Here is a 27,258-nt window from a genome sequence, read left to right as displayed (position 1 = left end):
TGAAACCTTTGGAGAAACATAATAGCCTCATTGTTATGTTCACAACATCGTATTCTTGTACGTTATGATATTCCTCTATCTACCCTTGTTGACATTCTCGGTACAGACTGAGCATAACCAGAAACTTGCATACTGATCTATTTACCAGGTATTTTTCCTTTATTATCCCAAAAATATTTCTCCCTCTACTTCCTTCCTCATCGTCTCTACCCCAGCAACACTTGGCAGACTTAGGTACAAAGTTAGTCGTATGAATTCACGACATACAACGAATCCGAGGTAACTCGAAGTATTCTTATTTTCATTTGATAATATCTAGGTACATTCCCATCATCTCTCTCTCTCTCTCTCTCTCTCTCTCTCTCTCTCTCTCTCTCTCTCTCTCTCTCTCTCTCTCTCTCTCTCTCTCTCTCTCCTGCACAGTCCTGCAAATTCTTCAGTACATGAAAATTCCCCGAAACCACGGACAATGTCCTTAGATTTTTTTCTTTTTCCGTCCACGAAGAACCCACAGTACAATCCAACACCCCCTTCCTCCCTTCCCTCCCACACACACACACACACACACACATGCACTTGCTCAGCTGATCCAATCCTACATGACCTCACTCACACGCTACTCAATCCTTTGGGAAGACCTTGTTCCCATGACCGGCGTTTCTCCAATCCACCTCAGGGATTCAAGACCTTATCAGTTCGCCTGGGGCAGCCCTGTGCTGGGTGCCTCTCTCTCTCTCTCTCTCTCTCTCTCTCTCTCTCTCTCTCTCTCTCTCTCTCTCTCTCTCGCTTCTGTCTTAACTCCCACACTCTCACCCGTCTCCCTCCCTGACCGTCCGTCTCTCTCCCCGGGCCACGGTAGAGAGGACAAACGCCCTCGGCCAACTTCATCCACCCCGAGGGCGTCAGGGAGCTGCAGAAGGAGGAACAAGCCCTCGTGGACCACAACCTCCGCCCGCTACCCCATCAGGAGGGCTAACAAACCCCGGTAGATCCTTGGTAATCTTGAGATGTCAAGGACTAATCTACCTTTCTCACATCTACTTATCTAACAGCTACCTTTTTTTTTCTCCTCTTTTTTTTTGTATATATCGTCACCGGCCTTAGGCTACTTTTCTCCTCATTGCAGCAAGTATACACTAGAACTTGGAAGATGTTACTTCATGTAGTCTTTTGCACCCGAAGTAATATTCTTCGATATGGCTGGGCTCCCTATGTTTCGCTATGTAGAGTCATCTCATTTATGAAGATTACTTGCATGAGTAGATTCATTTCTTAGAACTATTCTTGTATATTCATCGAGAAAATTGAATCTTTTTTTTATATATATACATGTATCTTTAATCTTTGAAAGCTGACTTTGATATATCTATATTCAAATAAACACTTCATATCATCTAGAAATGACTTTGCAATCATGTAAAGACTTTTGAAAAACATTTATAAAGAAACTAATTTCTTTACTATTGTTCCAATTTGTTTATGTCAGCATTTATCCAATATTTCAATCAAATTTACAAAGAAAAAAATCTTTTCAAACGATTGAAAAATAATTCATTTCCACACGCTTGTGTGTCAGGCATATATATACTTGGACAGAATTAGGTATCTACAAAATTATTTGATTCGTATATTCACATATCTCTCCACATTCATGGTAATCATCCATTTTAGAAGCTATTTATTTTTATATGGGGAAAACAATACAATAAATCTTAAAACAATACACTAAAATTTGGAAAAACAATACACTAAATTTGGAAAAAACAATACACTAAATTTGGAAAAACAGTACACTAAATTTGGAAAAACAATACACTAAATTTGGAAAAACAATACACTAAATTTGGAAAAAACAATACACTAAATTTGGAAAAACAATACACTAAATTTGGAAAAACAATACACTAAATTTGGAAAAACAATACACTAAATTTGGAAAAAACAATACACTAAATTTGGAAAAACAATACACTAAATTTGGTATTTACAGCCGAGACTTTATACACGAAAAGACATTTCTACTTTTTGCAATTCTTACAAGGACAAATTGCCATCATTTCACACATTAATGTACTTTGTAAATAGTAAATTTCTTTTTGCAACAGTTGCTGCATGATGCGAATTCACGTATATCTTCTGTAATGTACACACCATGCATGACATTATACATGCACTGCACGAGTCTAATTCTTAAAACTTTCTCTGTACATTATAATTCATTATATAAGATTTCTAATTCTTCATCAAAAATTGATGCCCCATTTTAACAAAGCTGATACATGTTGCATATGGATAAGAATGTTTCCTTGTACTTTATCATTTCTTAACTATTTATGAAATTTATTAGAGTTAGTCTTAAAAAAAAAAATCTAACATTGATTGTAAAGAGTGAGTATTTAAACACATGATTAGCCTTTTCCATAACATAAAATGTTCATCAAAAATGAATCCAAGTTTTGTTATGATGATCAATGACATCAATAACAAAATAACTTGCCAGTTAACCTCGTCTAACCCTAACTGTGCAGCGGACATGCTCTTTATTTACCCAAGATGACCTGACCTTTACCTCCCAATTTCTCCCTTGGCCCAAACAACTTACTTAAAACCACAACATCGTAAATCTTGGCTTAAAGTCTATGTGGGATTGACAGCTACAACAAGTATCAAGATTGTAATCAATTCATTTCGAGCCCTGACCCAATTTAGCTTTGTGCATGTGTTAGTAACCTTCACGTGCGTCGTATGACCTGACACGCGCACATCCACGTGCATGGCACCTTCACGTGCACACCCTTCGTTAACCCATGTATATAAACCCCCCCCCAAAAAAAAAAATTGCTAATATCAATATCTCACAGAGAGAAGCATGTATTTGCAATGACAGGGGTTTAGAACTATAGTCCCCAGGTTTTAAAAAGCATACAACACAGACGGTCTTAAGGCACAGATACCATTGAACCAAACAGTTCGGTATAAATGTTTAATCTAAAAACACCATCTCATACGTAGTGTGAATTGAGCTTAATCACCTCCTCTGTATTTGTCAGACGCTCCCCCCGTAACTGTAACGGTAACTGTCACTCTGATATACTCTTCACTGTACCCGTCTGTACCTGTAGTTGTAACTGTAGCTTTATACTTGTACCAGAGAGGCAAACAACCGAGTTACTACTTCATGAATCGAGGGGAAGTCGTGGCCATGATTAAGGAGGTGACTGCTGAGGAGTGAGGAGGCCGACCACGACCCAGCAGCACGACCCCGCAGCACGACGACCCTCCCCCCACAGCCTCCTTCCTGGAGGAGGGGATGCCACACGACCCTCTTCCTGGAACCATAGGAACCTGCAGGACGACTACAGTCATCTCCTCCTCTCCTCTCCTCCACCTACTCCACCCCGACGATGACCTCTTGAGAACCACCCCGACCGACGATGACCTCTTGAGAACCACCCCGACCGACGATGACCTCTTTGACCTCTTGAGAACCACCCCGACCGACGATGACCTCTCGAGAACCACCCCGACCGACGATGACCTCTTGAGAACCACCCCGACCGACGATGACCTCTCGAGAACCACCCCGACCGACGATGACCTCTCGAGAACCACCCCGACCGACGATGACCTCCGAGAACCACCCCGAACCACCCCGACGATGACATCCGAGAACCACTTCTTGTTACGAACCATCAATATCGCCTCTATCTATAGGAAATCTATGAACCCCAGGAGATAATTGATTGGTTCTTCGTAATGACTTGGCAGAGTCACTTTTGAGAAAGTTTGATTTGTATAGTAATCTCTACGTCCGTATTTACTCTGGGATTAATTTTACACTCTCAGTTACCAACCAGTCTACATTCGAGTCATGTACTCTAATAGAAGTGACCGTACAATCCTCTAAAATATATATATATATATATATATATATATATATATATATATATATATATATATATATATATATATATATATATATACGCAAAAAAAGACATGAAAAGTACAAATCGTATAAGACCAAATTGCTAAATTACAATTTACACTGGATGGTCTACCTACAGATGACACACAGACTAACCTAAAATACATGACAAAATATATGAAAATTCAAAAACAAATTTACATATTTTCCAAATATATATATATATATATATATATATATATATATATATATATATATATATATATATATATATATATATATATATATATATATATATATGGGAAGTATTCTTTTATCCCTGGGGATAGGGGTGAAAGAATACTTCCCACGTATTCCTCGCGTGTCGTAGAAAGCGACTAGAGGGGACGGGAGCGGGGGGCCGGAAATCCTCCCCTCCTTGTATTAACTTTCTAAAATGGGAAACAGAAGAAGGAGTCACGCGGGGAGTGATCATCCTCCTCGAAGGCTCAGAGTGGGGTGCCTAAATGTGTGTGGATGTAACCAAGATGTGAAAAAAGGAGAGATAGGTAGTATGTTTGAGGAAAGGAACCTGGATGTTTTGGCTCTGAGTGAAACGAAGCTCAAGGGTAAAGGGGAAGAGTGGTTTGGAAATGTCTGGGGAGTGAAGTCAGGGGTTAGTGAGAGGACAAGAGCAAGGGAAGGAGTAGCAATACTCCTGAAACAGGAGTTGTGGGAGTATGTGATAGAATGTAAGAAAGTAAATTCTCGATTAATATGGGTAAAACTGAAAGTTGATGGAGAGAGGTGGGTGATTATTGGTGCATATGCACCTGGGCATGAGAAGAAAGATCATGAGAGGCAAGTGTTTTGGGAGCAGCTAAATGAGTGTGTTAGCGGTTTTGATGCACGAGACCGGGTTATAGTGATGGGTGATTTGAATGCAAAGGTGAGTAATGTGGCAGTTGAGGGAATAATTGGTATGCATGGGGTGTTCAGTGTTGTAAATGGAAATGGTGAAGAGCTTGTAGATTTATGTGCTGAAAAAGGACTGATGATTGGGAATACCTGGTTTAAAAAGCGAGATATACATAAGTATACTTATGTAAGTAGGAGAGATGGCCAGAGAGCGTTATTGGATTACGTGTTAATTGACAGGCGTGCGAAAGAGAGACTTTTGGATGTTAATGTGCTGAGAGGTGCAACTGGAGGGATGTCTGATCATTATCTTGTGGAGGCTAAGGTGAAGATTAGTATGGGTTTTCAGAAAAGAGGAGTGAATGTTGGGGTGAAGAAGGTGGTGAGAGTAAGTGAGCTTGGGAAGGAGACCTGTGTGGGGAAGTACCAGGAGAGACTGTGTACAGAATGGAAAAAGGTGAGAACAATGGAAGTAAGGGGAGTGGGGGAGGAATGGGATGTATTTAGGGAATCAGTGATGGATTGCGCAAAAGATGCTTGTGGCATGAGAAGAGTGGGAGGTGGGCTGTTTAGAAGGGGTAGTGAGTGGTGGGATGAAGAAGTAAGAGTATTAGTGAAAGAGAAGAGAGAGGCATTTGGACGATTTTTGCAGGGAAAAAATGCAATTGAGTGGGAGAAGTATAAAAGAAAGAGACAGGAGGTCAAGAGAAAGGTGCAAGAGGTGAAAAAAAGGGCAAATGAGAGTTGGGGTGAGAGACTATCAGTAAATTTTAGGGAGAATAAAAAGATATTCTGGAAGGAGGTAAATAGGGTGCGTAAGACAAGGGAGCAAATGGGAACTTCAGTGAAGGGCGTAAATGGGGAGCTGATAACAAGTAGCGGTGATGTGAGAAGGAGATGGAATGAGTATTTTGAAGGTTTGTTGAATGTGTCTGATGACAGAGTGGCAGATATAGGGTGTTTTGGTCGAGGTGGTGTGCAAAGTGAGAGGGTTAGGGAAAATGATTTGGTAAACAGAGAAGAGGTAGTAAAAGCTTTGCGGAAGATGAAAGCCGGCAAGGCAGCAGGTTTGGATGGTATTGCAGTGGAATTTATTAAGAAAGGGGGTGACTGTATTGTTGACTGGTTGGTAAGGTTATTTAATGTATGTATGACTCATGGTGAGGTGCCTGAGGATTGGCGGAATGCGTGCATAGTGCCATTGTACAAAGGCAAAGGGGATAAGAGTGAGTGCTCAAATTACAGAGGTATAAGTTTGTTGAGTATTCCTGGTAAATTATATGGGAGGGTATTGATTGAGAGGGTGAAGGCATGTACAGAGCATCAGATTGGGGAAGAGCAGTGCGGTTTCAGAAGTGGTAGAGGATGTGTGGATCAGGTGTTTGCTTTGAAGAATGTATGTGAGAAATACTTAGAAAAGCAAATGGATTTGTATGTAGCATTTATGGATCTGGAGAAGGCATATGATAGAGTTGATAGAGATGCTCTGTGGAAGGTATTAAGAATATATGGTGTGGGAGGCAAGTTGTTAGAAGCAGTGAAAAGTTTTTATCGAGGATGTAAGGCATGTGTACGTGTAGGAAGAGAGGAAAGTGATTGGTTCTCAGTGAATGTAGGTTTGCGGCAGGGGTGTGTGATGTCTCCATGGTTGTTTAATTTGTTTATGGATGGGGTTGTAAGGGAGGTAAATGCAAGAGTCCTGGAAAGAGGGGCAAGTATGAAGTCTGTTGGGGATGAGAGAGCTTGGGAAGTGAGTCAGTTGTTGTTCGCTGATGATACAGCGCTGGTGGCTGATTCATGTGAGAAACTGCAGAAGCTGGTGACTGAGTTTGGTAAAGTGTGTGGAAGAAGAAAGTTGAGAGTAAATGTGAATAAGAGCAAGGTTATTAGGTACAGTAGGGGTGAGGGTCAAGTCAATTGGGAGGTGAGTTTGAATGGAGAAAAACTGGAGGAAGTGAAGTGTTTTAGATATCTGGGAGTGGATCTGTCAGCGGATGGAACCATGGAAGCGGAAGTGGATCATAGGGTGGGGGAGGGGGCGAAAATTTTGGGAGCCTTGAAAAATGTGTGGAAGTCGAGAACATTATCTCGGAAAGCAAAAATGGGTATGTTTGAGGGAATAGCGGTTCCAACAATGTTGTATGGTTGCGAGGCGTGGGCTATGGATAGAGATGTGCGCAGGAGGATGGATGTGCTGGAAATGAGATGTTTGAGGACAATGTGTGGTGTGAGGTGGTTTGATCGAGTAAGTAACATAAGGGTAAGAGAGATGTGTGGAAATAAAAAGAGCGTGGTTGAGAGAGCAGAAGAGGGTGTTTTGAAATGGTTTGGGCACATGGAGAGAATGAGTGAGGAGAGATTGACCAAGAGGATATATGTGTCGGAGGTGGAGGGAACGAGGAGAAGAGGGAGACCAAATTGGAGGTGGAAAGATGGAGTGAAAAAGATTTTGTGTGATCGGGGCCTGAACATGCAGGAGGGTGGAAGGAGGGCAAGAAATAGAGTGAATTGGAGTCATGTGGTATACAGGGGTTGACGTGCTGTCAGTGGATTGAATCAGGGCATGTGAAGCGTCTGGGGTAAATCATGGAAAGCTGTGTAGGTATGTATATTTGCGTGTGTGGACGTGTGTATGTACATGTGTATGGGGGGGGGGGGGTTGGGCCATTTCTTTCGTCTGTTTCCTTGCGCTACCTCGCAAACGCGGGAGACAGCGACAAAGTATAAAAAAAAAAAAAAAAAAAAATATATATATATATATATATATATATATATATATATATATATATATATATATATATATATATATATATATATATATCAATCTTTACAGCTAACTGTAAAGCATATATACAGGTAGAGTGTAACATCGCTCACTGGGTAGCCCCTTTGCTACCACCAGGCTTGTTACAGGTATCAACTGAAACACGTATGATATCTGTATACAGATCCCGAATTATATATATATATATATATATATATATATATATATATATATATATATATATATATAATCATTCGTCAAAGTTTCATTGACAAATGTTTTAAGTCTGTGTCTGCGATAACCACAACGAGACAATATAACAAAACTAAGACATCACGAATGTAAATATATGTCATAAAAAAGTTTCAAGTTTACATGATTTCAAAAGCATTCATTTTTTCCCTGCTTGATTTCTCTTGTATTACGTTTTATACAATGTCATCTGCGTTATTTTCACATTCTTACGTTTTCATAACCTGATCTGTATTATTCTCATATTCTTTTATGAAAGTAATCGTTTGTGTTTCATTAACAAGTTTATACTTTGGTCTTTCTTCTTTTGTTTCGCTCACTTGTTTCATCAGTATTTGCTATAATATATTCCCGTACATTTATTTCATCGTTTTCCTTTGACTGTTTCTCTCTTGTCTACTTATACATTGGTACACCTGTGTTTACATTGGTCCGGTGAAACTTACATATATTTACAACCTCATCACATCAACAAATCACATGACCAAATCATATATTTTTCTGTAAATATATATAACCCTGCGTCTCATTAACTCCATTTTTCTTGCCATGTATCAGGTAATATTTTATAGCTCCTAATGTATATATCAATGACATCTATATAAACTGAATGTGCCAATGTAGGGGAAAAAAAAACTTAATTCAGTATATAATGACAATTCAAAATAAAAAATAATTCAACTTAATTATATAATCGTAGTAATGGTACGTCTATATTATCTATCATATCAATTTCTTCGTTCTGTCATGGTTCGAAGAGTTAATTTTCCCATAGTTCAGTGTGTCAATCTACTTATTGCCATGCCTTCGAACGACTCCAAGATAAGTCTGTTACTGAGTCGAGTTCATCCTATTTTTTTACTAAATGAACACAAAGGTACATTCGAATATGTTAATGTGTCGTGAAATAAATTGAGAAAGTGATTCATTGTTTCGTCATCCTATGCGAGTCCTATACGAGAAATAAATTGAGAAAGTGATTCATTGTTTCGTTATCCTATGCGAGTCCTATACGAGAAATAAATTGAGAAAGTGATTCATTGTTTCGTTATCCTATGCGAGTCCTATACGAGTCATCTCGAGACGAGTCACACAAGTGAACCCTTGAACCCATGTGAACCCTTGTGGGGGTTCCAGACTTCTGTATTCGAGTCAAACGAAACATGTTTATGACCGACTGGAAGCAATAACACCGATTCAACATCTTGTTCAAAACATAATTCAATGTCTAAAGTTCTTGAATAATCTGTTTCAAATATATTCAAGTCCAGCTCGTCTTTCTCCGCCAGTCTGGCCTCAAAAGCTGACCCCACTTGCTCTGCACTGCAGTACTAGATCCTGTTTCCTTCCACTTCTATAAATATTACTCCTAACTCTGACGTATACAGCACCTCTCTCTCTCTCTCTCTCAGGACGGTGGCAACTGTGTAGACAGTCGTATTCTAGTCACAGCAAAACAGCTTCCAAGAGACATGAAAACTGATGCGATGACTTGATCAGATCAAACTTACCTGCACAACACATTTGTCGGAATCATCATACTGCTATAGTTGATTGAAAACTGTGTAGGATGGTCAAGACGAGGTTTGCAGGGGCAACGAAGGCAAGAAGTAAGGAGGAAAATGAACTTGTTCTTATACGATAAGGTTTTTGAAGACGATGAGAACTAACAATTCTGCGTGGACACCTTCAGAAATTGATAAAAAGAATTGTCATTCATATGAAATCAAAATGCGACAAAAGACGTACCTCAAGTGCACGAAAAGTCGAATTCTCTCTCTCTCTCTCTCTCTCTCTCTCTCTCTCTCTCTCTCTCTCTCTCTCTCTCTCTCTCTCTCTCTCTCTCTCTCTCTCTCTCTCGTGTCTGTTGGCTTGGCCCACACAGCGGTGGATTTATTTCTCGTGGTGTTAAAAGGTACTCCCCCCACAACACTTAACACCCACCTACCCCATCACCCACGTCCCTTCCCATTCTCTCCACAGCGTCCATCTCCAGCTCCCCATAGTTCACAACCACCCATTCCCATCACAGATATTCCCCATTCTCCTGGGTCGACCGAATGAATCTATCATCAACGCAAAACATGCTACATTTATTTCAATTATCTGCTGAATCATGTGGATACTCTTGTCTCTATAATCACCTTTATGAAGTATCTACTTGACCACTATCTCTCCCTGTGGTCCCACAATCAGGCAAGCGGACCCGAGGTTCCAACGTTATCAGTAGATAAGGACGAACTCCATCGGCAGCGCATCCGATACGAAGTGACGCCAGAAGACACGCTGGCCATCGCTGCTGCTGACGGTGGTGTGTATGTGCGCGTGTTGCGAAACTGTGTTGTGACTATGTGTAGCGAGTGACGGGCACCTCACAGGTACAACATGGTCGAGATGACGACTATGACCGTGCGCTACAATCTGTGTCTACTCTGGTGAATTGTTACGGGGCACTGGAGAGTGAAATTTCGCCTTACATGGTCCTAATCGTGGCTGTCCCGGACGAGAGAATATTAAGTTCTGGAGAACGAAAGGCATCAATTATTGTTGCTCTTTAGGTGTTTGCTCAATATCTATATATGACAGTATCGTATCGCACGTTCTGTGATGCCGGAAGTAATAATATGCCACGGTACGTTTTTAGTTTAGGTTTAATGACAACGTATCGTTACTCCGGCAGCGCTGGTAAATATGCCCAAAAATACAATATATTTTCATTGCTCATAACGGAAAACTGCATTGCTTGTATCAGCCTTGTGTTCTCATGCTAGTAAGAACAGAAAGAAAACAATGTCACTTATTTAATATAACCGAGTGACAAAGTATCGTACACATGAATTTACAGCGTGTGAAGCGATTCACCAAGATCATGATGGTTCACGCTAACTAAACACTGTTCCACATGAAATGGAATGTTATATGACAAATGTAGACACCTTATTCTAGGCAGACAGATATATAATAATCGAACACCCACCAGTGCAGGAGTGCAGGTCCATGTCTGGTCGCGCAGCGCGGGGCCGAGCGAGAGGTCGCCACTGCCAGGCGCAAGAGGAACAAAACAATTTTGCTGTCCGCAGACCTGGCCAGGTAAGACAGGGCAATTCATTTTTTCCCGTTATATATATATATATATATATATATATATATATATATATATATATATATATATATATATATATTTTTTTTTTCTTTCCTTCAAACTATTCGCCATTTCCGCATTAGCAAGGTAGCGTTAAGAACAGAGGACTGGGCCTCTGAGGGAATATCCTCACCTGGCCCCCTTCTCTGTTCCTTCTTTTGGAAAAATTAAAAAAAAAAAAAGAGAGGGAGGATTTCCAGCCCCCCGCTCCCTCCCCTTCTAGTCGCCTTCTACGACACGCAGGGAATACGTGGGAAGGATTCTTAATCCCCTATCCTCAGGGATAATATATATATATATATATATATACATATATATATATATATATATATATATATATATATATATATATATATATATATATACATATATATGATACCCAACATTGTAAGGTACTTGCCGATACAGATATGGCAATATAATGTAATAAATAACCAGGCTGTATATGTTCTACAGGATGATTTTGTGGGCCAGATGGCCAGCCTACAGCTGGAAGCAGGCCTGGGCAGAGACCAGAGTGATGGTGATCAAGGGAGAGGTGACGGAGGAGGGAGAAGAGCCCGGGGAGGGAGAGGAGGCCGAGGCGGTCGCGGTGGCCTGAGAGGGGAGGCAGCGAGCTCTTCCGAGGGTCTGAGCAGCGCGAGAGAATGTAGTGTGCTAAGGACGCGGCCACAGCACGTCACTAACAAGAAAGGTCAGCTTCCCTGGCGGAGAGGTCAATCAGGACTCTGACAGAAACGTTAGATGTGAACTACCGACAGATCATCTATGCTGGTGGACCAGAGACGCCAGTTTCAGAGGCCATATGCAGAAAAATTCTTAGATTTCTGCTTATTTTTATGCTTAGCTGAGCAAGTCACTTAAGTGCCACGCAGAAAAGGACTAAGCACGATGCTTAGCAAAACTTAAGCATAAGATTTAAGAAGTATGAAATGCAATTTGGGTCAAAATACTTGTCGTCTGCTAAGCAATTACTTAAGCGTAGGGCAGCTTTCAGAAACATGCTTAGCAAAATTCTTAAAGTTAATTAAAATTCTTTGGGGTTAAGCATACTTAAGCATTCTAAGAAGTTTTCTGCATACGGCCCCAGGTACATTAAGCAAGAGCAGTAGTATCTTAAGGGTAGCATACGGGATTAAGCGATTCGCCTGGAGATGTGCTAGGCTAGGATGCGTTACTAGCTTAGGTTACAAACCTAATCCACTCTTACTTGACCCTACCTGACGTTGCCTACCAAGACGCTGGGAGAGAGAGGGGGAACGATTCTTTAGGCGATTCGATTAAATATTTCTCCTGCGCTGCAAAAAAATGGCTGATAACAGTGGAGGGGTTTTGATACCAAAATGGTCGTCTCTACAAAGGTCATCGTTTGTTAGAAAGGTCAACAGACAGTGGTGTCTTCCTATATGCCAAATACATGTGACACCATGGTTCATGTCCAGGTCAGGTAAGAAGCTAAATGTCACTGTTCGTACCATGATCAAGATAACCACCTGTTGGAAGAATCATTCAGAAAAAGATAGACTAATCTATGCCAGTCAAGTCATTAATGTAAACACCCACATGCAACCAGATATTACTTTGTTTTCTCGTATACACCCAGTTTGTATAGTCCTATCTCAAACAGTTTACATTACTATATACTAGGTTCCCTGTTTACTTTCCCACTATACATCACTATTTCACAAGTACAAAACTACAATTTACACTTATGTACAATCCCGATGGTTCGGTATTTTCAGAGTCGTACCTCATTTACAGTCTAAAGTCATTTGCTAGTATTTTTTCAGTATTTTCCATAACATTGCTTTGAATTCTGCTTAAAGCCTCTGTTCTCAAGTCACGAATTTATATTTCTTCGCATCCCTACATCACACCTCTGGTCTCCGTTCACTGTCCGAACTATTAAAAAATCCTGTACTGGATGATCGTTAATCCTGAACCCACCCGGGTGAGGGGTAAGGGCCAAATATTTACGTCTCTGACCGCTGCACGCACGCCCGACCCACCGTCACCATATCCACACCCCCTCCGAGCGTGCGTGCAAGTCCCGTTGCCAACACCCTACCACCTTGCAGGCTGCTCGGGCCAGCCCATCGTCCTGCGAGCCAACTACTTCCAAGTGGACGCCATGCCGGACACTGCCTTGTGTATGTACCGGGTGGACTTCGTCCCGGACGAGGAGAGGACCCCCGCCAGGAAGAAGCTGCTGCGCCAGCACTCCCAGGCCATCGGCAACTACATCTTCGACGGGACTCATCTTTACCTCGCGAGAAAGTTGCCACAGAACGTAAGTACCGCTGCCATTTCCCGACTGTGTTGTGTGGGCTTTGCAGTCTGTTTCCGCTCGAGTACGACTGCAAGCACTCCTCCTCAAGGTCGTCCCAGTTCTTCCGCTCGGGTACGACTGCAAGCACTCCTCAAGGTCGTCCCAGTTCCTAGTTATGTGAGCCCCTCGTTCAATACAGTCGTGAGGAGATAGAGCAATCTAGGCCGACCCTAAGAACCCACGGTGTGAGTACAGGTTCGAATTCCAACGCTGCCACCAAGTCCGGGTCATTTCAAGTCGAGCGCTGCCTCTTTGTGGTGGTATTTTAATACTCCAGCCACGTTAGGCGAGGGTAAAAAGCTCCCCAAGAGGGAAAATGACACTGCCCACCCAGGCCAGGTTCGCTGGCTTCACACAACAGCTAGCATGCTACACACCTGCGAGAATACGAGCCTATGTCAGCGGGATTCGCTCGATATCATATATGAAGATTAAAGTTAGTGTACCCAGCCATTTCATCATTTCCTCACATTGCCATATATTAATCCTAGTGGTGGTCATATCTTTGTCTCTTCCTCCCCGTGTGTCTGTCTGTCTGTGTCTGCACCACACTGTCCGGCCGCCGACCAGCGATCCTCGCCCGCTCCCTCACCACCCCCTGCCCTACCTCAACAGATACTGGAGCTTGCGTCCAGGCGGTACGACGGGGCGCCCTACATCGTGAAGATCCGCTTCATCAAGGAGATCCACCCCTCCGACATACAGTTCCTACAGGTCAGTCCCACGGCAGCACGTCCTCCCTCCGTGTTCTAAGAGTCCTGCTGGAGGATCCTTCCAAATTTCTTCCTTCCCGACGAGTTCTTCGGAAGTCCTTGCTTGGAGGGGGTGGGAAGTCAGAAATCCTTCTTGGGGGGGTATCCTTCCCTCTCTTTACAGGGTCCTCCCATCGCCAGCTAGGGACTATAGGAACCGGGTGATGAGGTCCACTTCCACCAAAAGGGAAAGGTCAGAGAGGATGATGAGCCTGCGTCTCCCGTCCTCAAAAACTCCATCACCTCCGTGGTGAGAGGCATGTATGGCGGCAGGTACCCAAGCAGCGAGCTGCGGCACTCACCCTGAACCCTACCATATCTTCTCCTAAAACCCATGTCTCGAGCATAAATTTCAAGTGGTTTCAAACGCCACCGCTATTCTATGCCCATTTTCGACCATTCAGGCCTTAAAGTTCACCCCAAAGCTCTGTCTAACCCTTAACAAAATAAAATTTTCCTTCTAGACTCCATCGAGTAAAATATAATTGATGATAATCATGTACGCTTGTGCTCCTTATGATTAGTGACGCTCAATATACAACACAAGAACACAGTCACATTATTGTTTTTGAACGATTATTTTCATCATCTTACTAAACTCGCATCAATAACCCAGATTTTATGTTCTATATATTATCATATATCATATTAAATACATCACTTCTCATAGCCAAGTACGTTCCAAGTCATGAACAGGCAGCTAACACGAACAGTCTACAATGCCAAGTAACGCTAAGGTCCATCCATTCCTGTAGATAGCACGTGAGTTTACCTCAGTGATGTAATCTGAGCCACTGCAATAATTACAGTAAACCTAACCACTTGTTTCAGACTGAGCTATGCAGTCATTTCACGGTGGTAACCCTTCCAGTACACTAAGATGTAAAGGGGGTCAACTTTCAGATCTTTTCCATCCTGCTTCGTCGGTGTTACGAGTACTTCGGCCTCACCCAGCTGGGACGTCATTACTACAACAGCAAAGACGAGGTTCTGAACCAGAGGCACAGGTTAGTGTCTGGGTCTACAACAGCAAAGACGAGGCTCTGAACCAGAGGCACAGGTTAGTGTCTGGGTCTATAACAGCAAAGACAAGGTTCTGAACCAGAGGCACAGGTTAGTGTCTGGGTCTATAGCTACCGTCTCGTTCGATACAGGTTACCGCCTGGTAACCTGCCTTGTTCTATGGCGAATGTCTGGTACCCTTGCTAGCCCCAGTCATTACACAGTAGTTGGTTTAATTAAAACAGATATAAAGGTAGGTAGGGAACCAGAGAAATCGACGGATAGCTAGAGTTACAGATAGACAAATAGCCTAGAAGGATACTTTAAAGTTTCATGCTACAAGGATCAAGGCGCCTACTCGCCTAACCTCACAAATCAATGTCCCTTTCTCTCTCCCTTCTTTGATAAACCACGAGCCTCGTCATCTAACCCATTCTGAACTTCCTTAAAGGAACAACACTTACCGCCACTCCGTATTCACCCGCCTTGCAGAGTGGCGATCTGGCCAGGGCTCATCTCGAGCATCAGGCAGCACGAAGACCGAGTCCTGATGGTGTCAGACGTCCTACACAAGTTCCTGAGGATGGACACCCTCTACGACATCCTGAGGAACCTCAGCCACACCAAGCCCAACAACTTTGTAAGAGAGAGAGAGAGGGAGAGAGAGAGAGAGAGAGAGAGAGAGAGAGAGAGAGAGAGAGAGAGAGAGAGAGAGAGAGAGAGAGAGAGAGAGAGAGAGAGAGAGAGAGAGAGAGAGAGAGAGAGAGAGAGAGAGAGAGAGAGAGAGAGAGAGAGAGGTAATATAGTCAGAGGAGAGAGAGAGAGGTTATAAGGTCAATCATCTGCTTAGTATTAGATATTCCAAAAACACACACGTAGATGTGAGCATCACTTCCCAAAGCCCCCCACTGACGCCCTACCTGGCTGACCCATATGAGACCAAAGACACGACCCTCCAGTATGATCTAATCTGCCACGACCTGCTGTGTACGACATCATGTTTAAGGACCCTCTGGGCACGTAAGCTTCTTAAGTACGACTACATAGCTCTCTTAGAATCTCACCCCAGGACGACCCAGACAGACTGGACCACTCCCCCGACCCTGCTTCCACCCCAAGAGTTCCGAGCAAGCAAGATGACAACCCTTCCTCCTCCTCCTCCTCCTGCAGAAGTACATAGCTGGGAAGCAGCTCCTGGGGATGGTGGTGATGACCCGCTACAACCAGAGGACATACCGCATAGACGACATCGCCTGGAACCTCAACCCCGTCAGCAAGTTCCTCTGCCAGGGTCGCGACCTCTCCTACCTGGAGTATTACCAGCAGGTGAGGTGAGGGAGGGAGGGAGAGCAAGATTTAGTAAGAGATGGGGGTTGATGGAGACCTACATGTTCTAAAACCTTTTACCTTCAATACCTTCTTCATCACTTACCTTCAAGTACTACCTTCAGTACCTTCTTCATCACTTACCTTCGAGTACTATCATCCTCCATCAACCACAGTAACTCCCCCTTAATCTCCACCCTCAGTCCCATTTAAATTCTACCCACAACCTCAAACCCCCCTGAACTCTTAACTTCCCAGTGCAGCCACAGCAGCCGGTGATCACCACGTCCAACCTCGCCAGCTTCCCAGAACCCCCACTCACTACCTCGTCTCTCTCTCTCTAACCCCCCTAACAGACCTACCAAGTGACGATAAAGGACCCGTACCAGCCCTTACTCCTGTCGAAGCCCAAGAGGAAGGACCTCCGACGAGGCCAGGGCAGCATCTACCTCATCCCCGAGCTGTGCATCGCTACGGGCCTCTCCGAGGACATGCGCAACGACTACAACCTCATGCGCGATTTCTCCACCTGGACGAACATGGCCCCCGACAAGAGGGTCTCGGCACTCCAGAGATTCAACAGCAAACTCTTTGAGAACGAGAAGGTTGGTAGCGCTTCACGTCTCGCCCACTGTAAAGTCTTTGGAAACGAACCATGTCCCCGACCGAAGGATTTTGAAACACACGACACCCAGAGCTTAACCGGTGGGACTTATGAAGGCTTACTAGAACCAATAACTTTTCGTTACTCTCCTGGTGGTGCACGACGGTACGACCCGTGGGATTAATGCCATGTTACCCCCCCCCCCCCCCGAGCTGGGCGTAGTACCATCGTGCTCAAGGGTCGTGCCGTTGTGATCAAGGTGGTTAGCATTTGGCACGAGGCTTCGTCAACGACCATGGGGGGTCAGCGACGATCCTCAAGAGCTATTAGCAATGTCAGGACAATACGATAGAGTATTAAAATTTATAGTTCAACATCTTTATCAAGAACAGTAAATAGGTTGTAAGTCATTAAGTAACACCCACTGAGAAAGAGACTAAAAAGTATTACAACTTTAGGGATAAAAGAAATCTATATTCTACATGACAAACAGCCAAAGGTCAGAGACTGCCACAATGAAGTAGAAATTCTATGTTTGTTTTGTCCTTCCATCTTTGTCATAAATGAATGATGGACGACAGAGGAAATGCGCCAGGGGAACCTTGTAACTACGAGGCCATAGAGCAACTCTACCTCAGTGTTAACCATTATTCACATAAGGGTTCTATCTTCTTCTCCTTAGGATAATCAATTATTAAATTCCCCTTTTCATAACCTCAAATTAAGATAATCAAATATCACGTCACCCTTTCCTCCCCTCTCATTAAGATAATCAAGGATCAAATCCCCCTTTTCTCCCGTCCCATTTGGATAACTAAGGGCACAGTCCCAACCTTTCTCCCCTCCCATTAAGATAAACAAAAACAAAGTCCCCTCTTTTCTCCCCTCCCACTGAGATAAACAGGAACCAAGTCCCCATTATTCTCCCTTCCCATCAAGATAAACAAGGATAAAGTCTCTCTTTTCCTCCCCTCCCACTAAGATAAGGGCACAGCCCCAACCTTCCTCCCCTCCCATTAAGATAACCAAGAAAAAATCCCCACTGATCCCCCTTTCCCTTAGACAACCCAGTACATCAAGTCCCGCCCTTCTTACCCGCCCACTTCGATGACCAATCCACCAGTCTCACCTTCATCGTCATCTACACTGGGGTAACCAGCGCTCGCGCCCTTGTCTCCTTCAGGTGAAGGCTGAGCTCCAGCAGTGGGGCTTGCGGTTCTCGCAGGCGCTGACGCAGGTGAGAGGCCGCGTCCTGCCGGGCGAGGTCATCACCCAGGGTAAGAACACCTTCACTTACAACAACGCCGAGACTGACTGGGTCAAGTACACCAAAGGTTAGGTCAAAGATTATGTATATCTTAACTTGTACAAGACAAGAATGTTATACAGATGTATCTATATCCCCTATATAATCCTATACAATTTCTATATCAAGGTTTATAATGCTCCCACACATAGACCATATTGTGTAGAAAAATGGAGTGTCTTTTCTACGAACTCTTGGTCAAATAATGATTGAAAAGGTGACTATAATTCCTAACGCCCTGCTAGCCCTTGTTATACCAGGTAATCCTTTCTATACCCCCTGCTGCTACATAACCTGCTAACCCCTGGTAGACATGCCGGTGAACGAAGCGCGCCATCTGACCCACTGGCTGCTGGTGTTCCCGGCCAGGCTCCGGCGGGAGGCGGAGGACCTGCTGGCTGGTCTACGGCGGGCCGGCCGTGCCCTGGGCATGACCATCACCCAGCCAGTCGTGTGAGTACCCCCAGAGAGTGAGTGTGAGTGACCAGCAAGTACATATACACAGCAGATGTTCAACAGGTAACAACCACCCTCCCCTTAGTGTGACAATATATTGCCCCTCCAAGTACCCCCAGACAGTGTCAAAAGCACACGCTGCCTCCTGCATGTACTTGCAGGCAGGAGGTGTGCCTACAATACCACTTAATACCAGCCCTGTAGCTCTTATCCCTATACATCTCCCAAGATACAACTCTTTTCACCCCCATAGATTGCCTGCAAAACCCCTTGACTGCTAACCCCCATACCACCCCGAGATATGAATGCTCCTGAAGCAGGTGTGCTGTAACCCCCTCCAGAGAATGCCTGCAGCAGGACCTGACGCAAGACTACGTCGGGGCGGTGGGTCGCCACGGCGGCGTCCAGCTGGTGCTGTGCCTCCTGCCCAACAACAGGCTGGACCGCTACGCTGCCATCAAGAGGCACGTCTCGGTGGTCATGGCCATCCCCTCGCAGGTGAGAGAGAGAGAGAGAGAGAGAGAGACAGGACCTACCCTCGGAGGGCGCGCGCCAGCGGTTACGGGTGATGGGTGTGTGTGTGTGTGTGTGTGTGTGTGTGTGTGGCGGCTCATTGGTGGGGACTTAGATGCCCAAGACATTTTCTTGAAACGTCCCTCATCATCACCGCCCATGAGAGAGAGAGAGAGAGAGAGAGAGAGAGAGAGAGAGAGAGAGAGAGAGAGAGAGAGAGAGAGAGAGAGAGAGAGAAACTTCGTATTATCACGTCTCTGTAACGCGTGGTCTTCAAGTCACCCCGACTTACCTCCACCAAATGTACAAATAGTGTCTGGGTCATCATAGCTAACGTCATTATGATTACATTGCGCCATGATATCCTGCGCTTGAGCGCCTATAAACCCCAGTTACATGCCGTTCACCACTCGGTGATGCAAGGAAAGCTCTGTGGGTACACTTTTACCAGACGATGTTAAAAACTGTTAACAACCCATCAGCTGCTGCTTAAGCATACCTTGTCAGTCGTATAATTAACTATAATTCGTGCGAGATTTTGGTATAACTGGTTATAACCTCTGTTGAAAGGATATTATAATAGACTGTAAGAACGTCCATGAGTGGTTTTATGAATAAAGCAACCATGACGGCGATACAATCCAATATAACCTTGGTATATCCCGTTCCAGATGGTGCTGGCCAAGAGCATGCAGAACAAGACGAGGCAGCTGGGCATAATTTCAAAGATCGCCATCCAGATAAACTGCAAGCTGGGTGGCGAGCTCTGGTATGTCCAGATCCCCTTCCAGGTACGCTGCATCCAAGCCTTCATCCACGAGGGAGTTAGGGCACATTTTCCCCAAATGCTCTGGTTAGATCTAGCGTTTCCAGGTACGCTGCATCCAAGCCTTCATCCACGAGGGAGTTAGGGCACATTTTCCCCAAATGCTCTGGTTAGATCTAGCGTTTCCAGGTACGCTGCATCCAGGCCTTCATCCACGAGGGAGTTAGGGCACATTTTCCCCAAATGCTCTGGTTTGATCTAGCGTTTCCACAGAAGCCACTAAACCGCCCGGGAATAGTTTTCAAACTTCCTCACAGACCTAATCCCTAAACCCAATCTAGTCCCCCCGAAAGATAATCCCTAAACTCAATCTAGTCCCCCCGAAAGATAATCCCTAAACCCAATCTAGCCCCCTAAGATAATCCCTAAATCCAATCTAGCCCCCTAAAATGATCCCTAAACCCAATCTAGGCCCCGAAAGATAATCCCTAAACCCAATCTAGCCCGGAAAGATCATCCCGAAACCCAATCTAGCCCCCTAAAATCATCCCTAAGCCCAATCTAGCCCCCGAAAGATAATCCCTCAGCCCAATCTAGCCCCCTAAAATCATCCCTAAACCCAATCTAGCCCCCGAAAGATAATCCCTCAGCCCAATCTAGCCCCCTAAAATCATCCCTACACCCAATCTAGCCCCCGAAAGATAATCTCTAAACCCAATCTAGTCCCCCCGAAAGATCATCCCGAAACCCAATCTAGCCTCCCGAGAGATGATCCCTAAACCCAATCTAGCCCCCGAAAGATAATCCCTAAACTCAATCTAGCCCCCCGAAAGATAATCCCTAAACCCAATTAGCCCCCGAAAGATAATCCCTAAGCCCAATCTAGCCCCCGAAAGATCATCCCGAAACCCAATCTAGCCCCCTAAAATGATCCCTAAACCCAATCTAGCCCCAGAAAGATAATCCCTAAACCTAATCTAGCCCCCAAAAGATAATCCCTAAGCCCAATCTAGCCCCCTAAAATTATCCCTAAACCCAATCTAGCTTCCAAAAGATAATCCCTAAGCCCAATCTAGCCCCCTAAAATCATCCCTAAATCCAACCTAGCCACCTAAAATAATCCCTAAACCCAATCTAGCCCCCAAAATAATCCCTAAACCCAATCTAGCCCCCTAAAATAATCCCTAAAGCCACTCTAGCCCCCTAAAATAATCCCTAAACCCAATCTAGCACCCGAAAGCTAATCACTAAACCTAATCTAGCCCCCTAAAGATAATCCCTAAACCCAATCTAGCTCCTTAAAATAATCCCTGAACCCAATCAAGCCCCCGAAAATAATCCCTAAACCCAATCTAGCCCCCGAAAGATAATCCCTGAACCCAATCTAGCCCACTAGAATAATCCCCAAACCCAATCTAGCCCCCAAAATAATCCCTAAACCCAATCTAGCCCCCTAAAATAATCCCTAAACCCAATCTAACCCCCGAAAGATAATCCCTACACGGCGTTCCGTCTCCCCTACAGAACACGATGGTCGTCGGGTACGACACGTACCACGACAGCACGCGGAAGGGGTCGTCCTGGGGCGCCGTGGTGGCCTCCTTCAACCAGAACCTGACCCGGTACTACGGGCAAGTCTCCCGCCACGCCAACAACGAGGAGTTGACCTCCAACTTCTGCGCCTCCATACAGAGTAAGACCCAGTGATATGGTCAAGGGTAAACACTGAAAACCAGCATATGGCACTGGTTATCTCCACTCGTCTTTTACCAATGAGTAATTTCTTCCAGTGAAAGAGCCGTCGTGCCCAGGGAGAGAGAGAGCAGAGATTATGCTAAAAAGAGACAGAGGTTAGGAAGAAAGACTGATAAGAAACGGATGAATAGATGAGTAGATTAGGAAACGAGAGGTACAGACGAACTTTTTGTTATAAACGGACGAACAAATAGACGGACTTATGGTCATATAGGCTTAACGAAGCACAAACAGACCCCTGGACTCATGATGGACGAGACATGCCCCTGGACTCATGATGGACGAGACATGCCCCTGGACTCATGATAGACGAGACATGCCCCTGGACTCACGAAGGGTGATAAATAGACCCCTTGACTCACGGCGGGTGATAAGACAGACCTGCTTAGACTCGCGATGAATAACCCTGAAAATCTCTGGACTCACGAGGCTCCTTATCCACAGATGCCTTAACTCACTACATGGCTGTGAACGCCCGCCTGCCGGAGAGGGTCCTGGTGTACCGCGATGGGGTCGGCGACGGTCAGCTGGGCTACGTCAAGCACGTAGAGGTGGCCGCCATCAAGGTGAGGAAAAAATGTACACCACACACACACACCTACATTGAAAGACGGGGCCCCACGAGTGTAAACATCCCTCTCCATACAGTACAAACGAGTGTCCTTACTCGTTGTACTATTGGCAGTCCACTCGTCATGCATCTTCCTACATGATGAGTGGACTGCTGATAGTATAAAGAGTAAGAACATTTATCTGCACTGTATGGAGAGGGATTTTTACACTGGTGGGGCCTCGTCTTTTAATGTGCGTGTGTGTGTATGTTCATTCTGTGCCCTCGTGTGCAGCAACGCTCACAGGACGGGCAAGAATGTACATCAAACTAGGCTGCAGGGTGAAAGGTAGAGCATGGTGGAACGATGAAAGGAAGAGGCGAAGAAGAGTTGGGGGAGGGAGAATTTGATTCTGTCGGGATGCAGCGAGGGATGGAAAGCAAAGAATGGAGAACATAATGTACCTCTCCATCTTTTTTTTTTTCTTTTTTTGGCAGCCTTCTGCGCCAAACAACAAACCACCGTCATCCTCACATCATAACTAGTCTTCATCCCCCTCCACGAAACCAGCCAATCCCCGCCATCCACCACGCACTAACCAATCCTCCCTGGGTTCCAGGCTTGCTTCCAGGCCAACAACTTCTCGCCGCGCTTCAGCTTCGTCGTAGTCAGCAAGAGAATCAATACTAGACTCTACGCCCAAGGAAGCAAGACCGGGAATCCCATCAACCCTCCGCCCGGTACTGTCTGCGATGACGTCATCACGCTCCCGGAGAGGTAAATAAATCAATCCACGTGGGTATGTTTACCTTCACTACCAGCTGTTCACTTTCACCATCACCTCTTTACCCTCAACATCACCTGCTCATCTCCACCTACCGAACTACTTTACCTAGGCATTCACCAACTTTCCCAGAGTTCCATGCCATTTTATCACTTAAACTTACCCGACTAGGCTATACTTTTCCCTTATTCCCTCATGCCCATAACTTACTTAATCTACCCACAACCTAACTGAAGGTAACCTATCTTAACCTATCTTATCCTAACGTATTTCAGCTTAGTAACCCAAATCCAGCCAAATCTAGCCTCACCAAACTTACCCCAACGTAAACCTAAGTTACCCCAACATCAATCAAACCTAGCCTAACTTTCCCAACACAAGCCTAACCTAAATCACCCAAGCATAAACCCAGCTTACCGCAACATAAACCTAACCGAACCTAACTTACCCCTACGTATACTTAACCTAATTTAATTCACCCAATCGCAAACTTATCCTAAACTAACTTAACTTGCACCTAGCAATCAATTTACCCCAAAGTAATCTTACCCGTAAGTTAACCTAATTACCTTACCAAATTACCCATAACTTAACCCAATTACCCTAACAAAACTACCTTAATCTAACTTACCCTCATCGTAAACCTAACCTAGCCTAGCTTACCTTCATCGTAAACATAACCTAGCCTATCTTACCCCAGCGCTAACCTAACCTAGCCTAGCTTTCCCCCAACGCAAACATAACCTAGCTTAGCATATCCAAAAGCAAACCTAACTAGCTTACCCCAACGCAAACCTAACTTAGCTTACCCTAACGCAAACCTAACTTAGCTTAACCTAACGCAAACCTAACCTAGCCTAGCTTAACCATAACGCAAACCTTACCTACCTACCTTACTCCAACACAAACCTAACCTCTCTCGTCCTGACCCCGCTCAGGTACGACTTCTACCTGGTGGGTCAGCGGGTCATCCACGGCACCGTGACCCCGACATCCTACAACATCCTGGAGGACATCAACTCCAACATGGACGCCGATAGACACCAGCGACTGGCCTACAAACTAACCTACCTCTACTACAACTGGATGGTCAGTTGACAGGTCTCGGCTGAGATGGAAGGTCGTGTCGGCTTGCAAAGATGGGCAACACAAGTGGATAGGAAGTAGGGAAATTGTTCTTAATAGCTAGGCTATTTGTACGAGTATATTGTCAGGGTATGACAAGTTCTTTTCAAGCACTGTAGCTTGTAATATTGGTAAGATATAAAAGTATGCATACATAAACACAAGGACTAAGACACACACACACACACTCACGCCTTGCCTACACGTTCATCTTCCTCTTACAAGTCAATGGTCAGCAACGCACTAGTTCCTACTCGTGTGTGTAGTTTGTACAGCTGAAAACACAAATGTTTCTGTGGCCCACACCCAACCTAGATATCCGATTCATCCTTCCCACGTTGCTGGTCAGTACATGGGTACCTCCGGGCTTAAACTAAAGGGTGTGTTGCGTAATTAACGCCTTTTCTCTCCCTTTGCCAGAGCCCTGTACGAGTGCCGGCTCCTTGCCTCTACGCCCACAAGTTAGCCTACATCACGGGACAAGCTATCCACCACGCACCGCACCAAAACCTCGCCGACAAACTCTGGTACCTCTAAGGCCATCATGACCTGCGGATACACTGACATATTGTGAAAAAAAAAAATCTTTGGAGACAGAGTTCACAAGGAAATTGAGTCGAGTCTGATGTACGAGCTACGTAATTAGGCCATGTGACACGTCATCCATCAACACCCCTCTGATCCCCACAAGTGTGTACATTTGTCGGCGTTAATGGTCAATTTGTGGCTCCGGTTTTTTTGGTCTTAGACTTTTCTCCCATATGTTCATAAATGATTATTTCATGATGATATACATCAAATTGTGAATAACATATCAACTTCGATCTCTACAAAGCGACTGAGTTTAAAGAGCTATCGACAATGTGAAAAGTATGACTATTTCCCTGTGACGCTCTGATTTAAGCACTTATTATTCACTTGTGATTCCTATGCAATACCAAAAGCACTAAATGAAAAGTCTTCTACCAACATCAATATAAAGCAAAAAAATAAATATCCAAAAATACATCATGTATACAATATGTTAATGTATTTAATAAAAAATAGTTTAATATGCAATATAACTCGCCTTGACTGTCGCATTTATCACCAATAAGAAGCAATAAAATATTTAGCAATACAGCATATATGATATGGTCATGTATTTAATAAAAATAGTTTAATATGCAATATAACTCACCTTTACTGTCACATTTATCACCAATAAGAAGCAATAAAATATCTAGCAATACAGCATATATGATATGGTAATGTATTTAATAAAAATAGTTTAATATGCAATATAACTCACCTTTACTGTCACATTTATCACCAATAAGAAGCAATAAAATATCTAGCAATACAGCATATATGATGTGGTAATGTATTTAATAAAATGGTTTATAATATGCAATATGGTAACTTACCTAACACACCTACTAACAATTTTGAAAAGAAAAAATAGTACCATTAGAATTCTTACACTATGAAATTCATAGATGTGAGGGATTATAAGTGTAGCACCTCATTTAACAATTTTCATCTCAAACTGGGCAGTGCTACGAATTAAAGTTAAAAAAAATGTAGGGTAAAAGCACCCAAATTATACAGTTCGGCGAGTACGAAATCCATTGTGGTACTACTTTGGTGAACATGTATCAACTTAGCTAAAGCTTCTTCCAGCATTTCCGTTTATGTTCATTTTAAACAACATATAGCCCTGGGTCTGGATTGGATCATATAATTCATTAAGGCTTATAAGCCAAGCAACTGCACCATCTTTGGCTATTCAGTGCTCTTGATACAGTCTAGAATATTCTACGCTCCAGGGTAATCATCTCTCTTAATACGGTCTACAGTCTAGAGTATTATAGCTTTAGAAACTCATTCTAACTCAAACAAAGGGCCATAGCTCAAGGTGTCACCGCTCCACACCAACCCCACCACACCGCGTTTCAGTCCAAGGAACTTTCAATGGACGCACAGAGCGACACCAACCAAGCACCTTGAAAGTGGGAACGAACATTCTACCTTACCTTATTGTCGGCTTGAACGCGAAGGTTTACGTTCTATGAAAAAAAAAGAATGTCGCACTACGCTGTACACAATAATACTTGTAAACACTTAGCCAATACAATCACTTAGGTCGAGTGCCAGTTTAAATGGCACTGAGGTAGACACTCACAGTCTGAATGGAGGTCGCCAGTGACGTCATATGTCAACAGGGGAATGAAACTGAATCTTTACGAAAAGACAAAAATAAAATCATTAACAAGGAAATTATCATTTTGTTATAGTTTCCGCCACGAAATATGGCTCAATCATCCTTACAAACGAAATATTTATTTTTTTTTCCATTTGTGTTTAAAGGGCAAAATGATAGCGAAGGCGCGAAGGCCTACATGAAATCAAAATCTATGTTATTTATCTGAACTTATCTATAAAGAGTTTTCCTACAGTTAATTATGGCCTTTGACGTCTTCCACAACGAAAATATTTGTACGTGGCTCACAAACTAATGGATTTATCTTATAACCACGTCCTCCTAACAGCCCTAAAATGCAACAATTGACTCGTTTGATTGTTCTAGAAGTTTCACGTAACGTTAAAAGACTCGTCTCTCTACTTATCATTATTACTATCATCTATCCCCAGATCTTCCCTGTCCCTCGTTACCTTAACGATAACGAGGTAATTGATACGAAGAAAATAACCAGTTAAAATGGCAGCAACGTTTCCATAAGAATAGAACGGAGACTGTAAACCGACCACACGCATCCCCTAATGGACAGAAAACCTATCATATAATGTATGGACGATACAATTCAAATAACCATACCTGAGCTCAGCGGCTGGTACTGCTACCGTGCAACTTGCGAGCTGCGAGTTGAATTTTTCGAACCAGGTCACCACCAAAGCCAACATTACCTCAACGTTACATTCGACGCGTCATTGTATTCGAATTTTTACTCAGTCATAAGTCCTGCTTTCTGTATTTTTTTTTTTTTTAATTCTTGTTTCCAGCTGGTA

The 27,258-nt window shown here is 43.8% G+C and overlaps 2 protein-coding genes across 9 annotated transcripts in view; both read left to right on the top strand.

Moving 5' to 3' along the window:
• LOC139748307 (uncharacterized) overlaps positions 1-3,468 on the top strand; it is a 107,934-nt gene extending 104,466 nt beyond the window's left edge. Inside the window, exons 27-28 of one of the 3 annotated variants that reach the window (XM_071661308.1) lie at positions 860-985; positions 3,152-3,468. In XM_071661308.1, coding sequence (XP_071517409.1) covers positions 860-976 — 117 coding nt within the window. In that variant the 3' untranslated portion in view covers positions 977-985; positions 3,152-3,468. Of the gene's footprint in view, positions 1-859; positions 997-3,151 lie in introns of all 3 variants that reach the window. The other 2 variants (XM_071661307.1, XM_071661309.1) reach the window with 2 other exon arrangements.
• Positions 3,469-9,971: 6,503 nt separating this feature from the next.
• LOC139748308 (piwi-like protein Siwi) lies at positions 9,972-25,637 on the top strand. 6 transcript variants are annotated; one of them, XM_071661312.1, is made up of 18 exons: positions 9,972-10,149; positions 10,819-10,928; positions 11,437-11,674; positions 13,059-13,270; positions 13,925-14,023; positions 14,965-15,068; positions 15,556-15,703; positions 16,234-16,389; positions 16,746-16,994; positions 18,177-18,327; positions 18,611-18,752; positions 19,097-19,253; positions 19,940-20,059; positions 21,559-21,727; positions 22,234-22,355; positions 22,960-23,117; positions 24,063-24,213; positions 24,670-25,637. In XM_071661312.1, the coding sequence occupies exons 1-18, from the start codon at positions 9,987-9,989 to the stop codon at positions 24,784-24,786; spliced, it is 2,766 nt and encodes a 921-aa protein (XP_071517413.1). In that variant the 5' UTR covers positions 9,972-9,986; the 3' UTR covers positions 24,787-25,637. The 6 variants fall into 6 exon arrangements, with proteins under 6 accessions (XP_071517413.1, XP_071517418.1, XP_071517417.1 ...); XM_071661317.1 differs by having other exon boundaries at positions 10,114-10,216; XM_071661316.1 differs by having other exon boundaries at positions 10,114-10,470; positions 10,824-10,928.
• Positions 25,638-27,258: the final 1,621 nt, after the last annotated feature.

The sequence above is a fragment of the Panulirus ornatus genome, chromosome 73, assembly GCF_036320965.1.
Source record: "Panulirus ornatus isolate Po-2019 chromosome 73, ASM3632096v1, whole genome shotgun sequence".
NCBI lineage: Eukaryota > Metazoa > Arthropoda > Malacostraca > Decapoda > Palinuridae > Panulirus > Panulirus ornatus.
Note: the sequence above shows the minus strand (reverse complement) of the source record. Positions and strands in the feature narration are given on the sequence as shown.

Coding starts and splice junctions, on each gene's coding strand:
- LOC139748308 (XM_071661312.1), top strand. CDS start 9,987: ATGAAGTATCTACTTGACCACTATCTCTCCCTGTGGTCCCACAATCAG. Junction 13,271..13,924: donor CGAGAAAGTTGCCACAGAAC/GTAAGTACCGCT, acceptor CTACCTCAACAG/ATACTGGAGCTTGCGTCCAG. Junction 18,328..18,610: donor CTGGGTCAAGTACACCAAAG/GTTAGGTCAAAG, acceptor AACCCCTGGTAG/ACATGCCGGTGAACGAAGCG.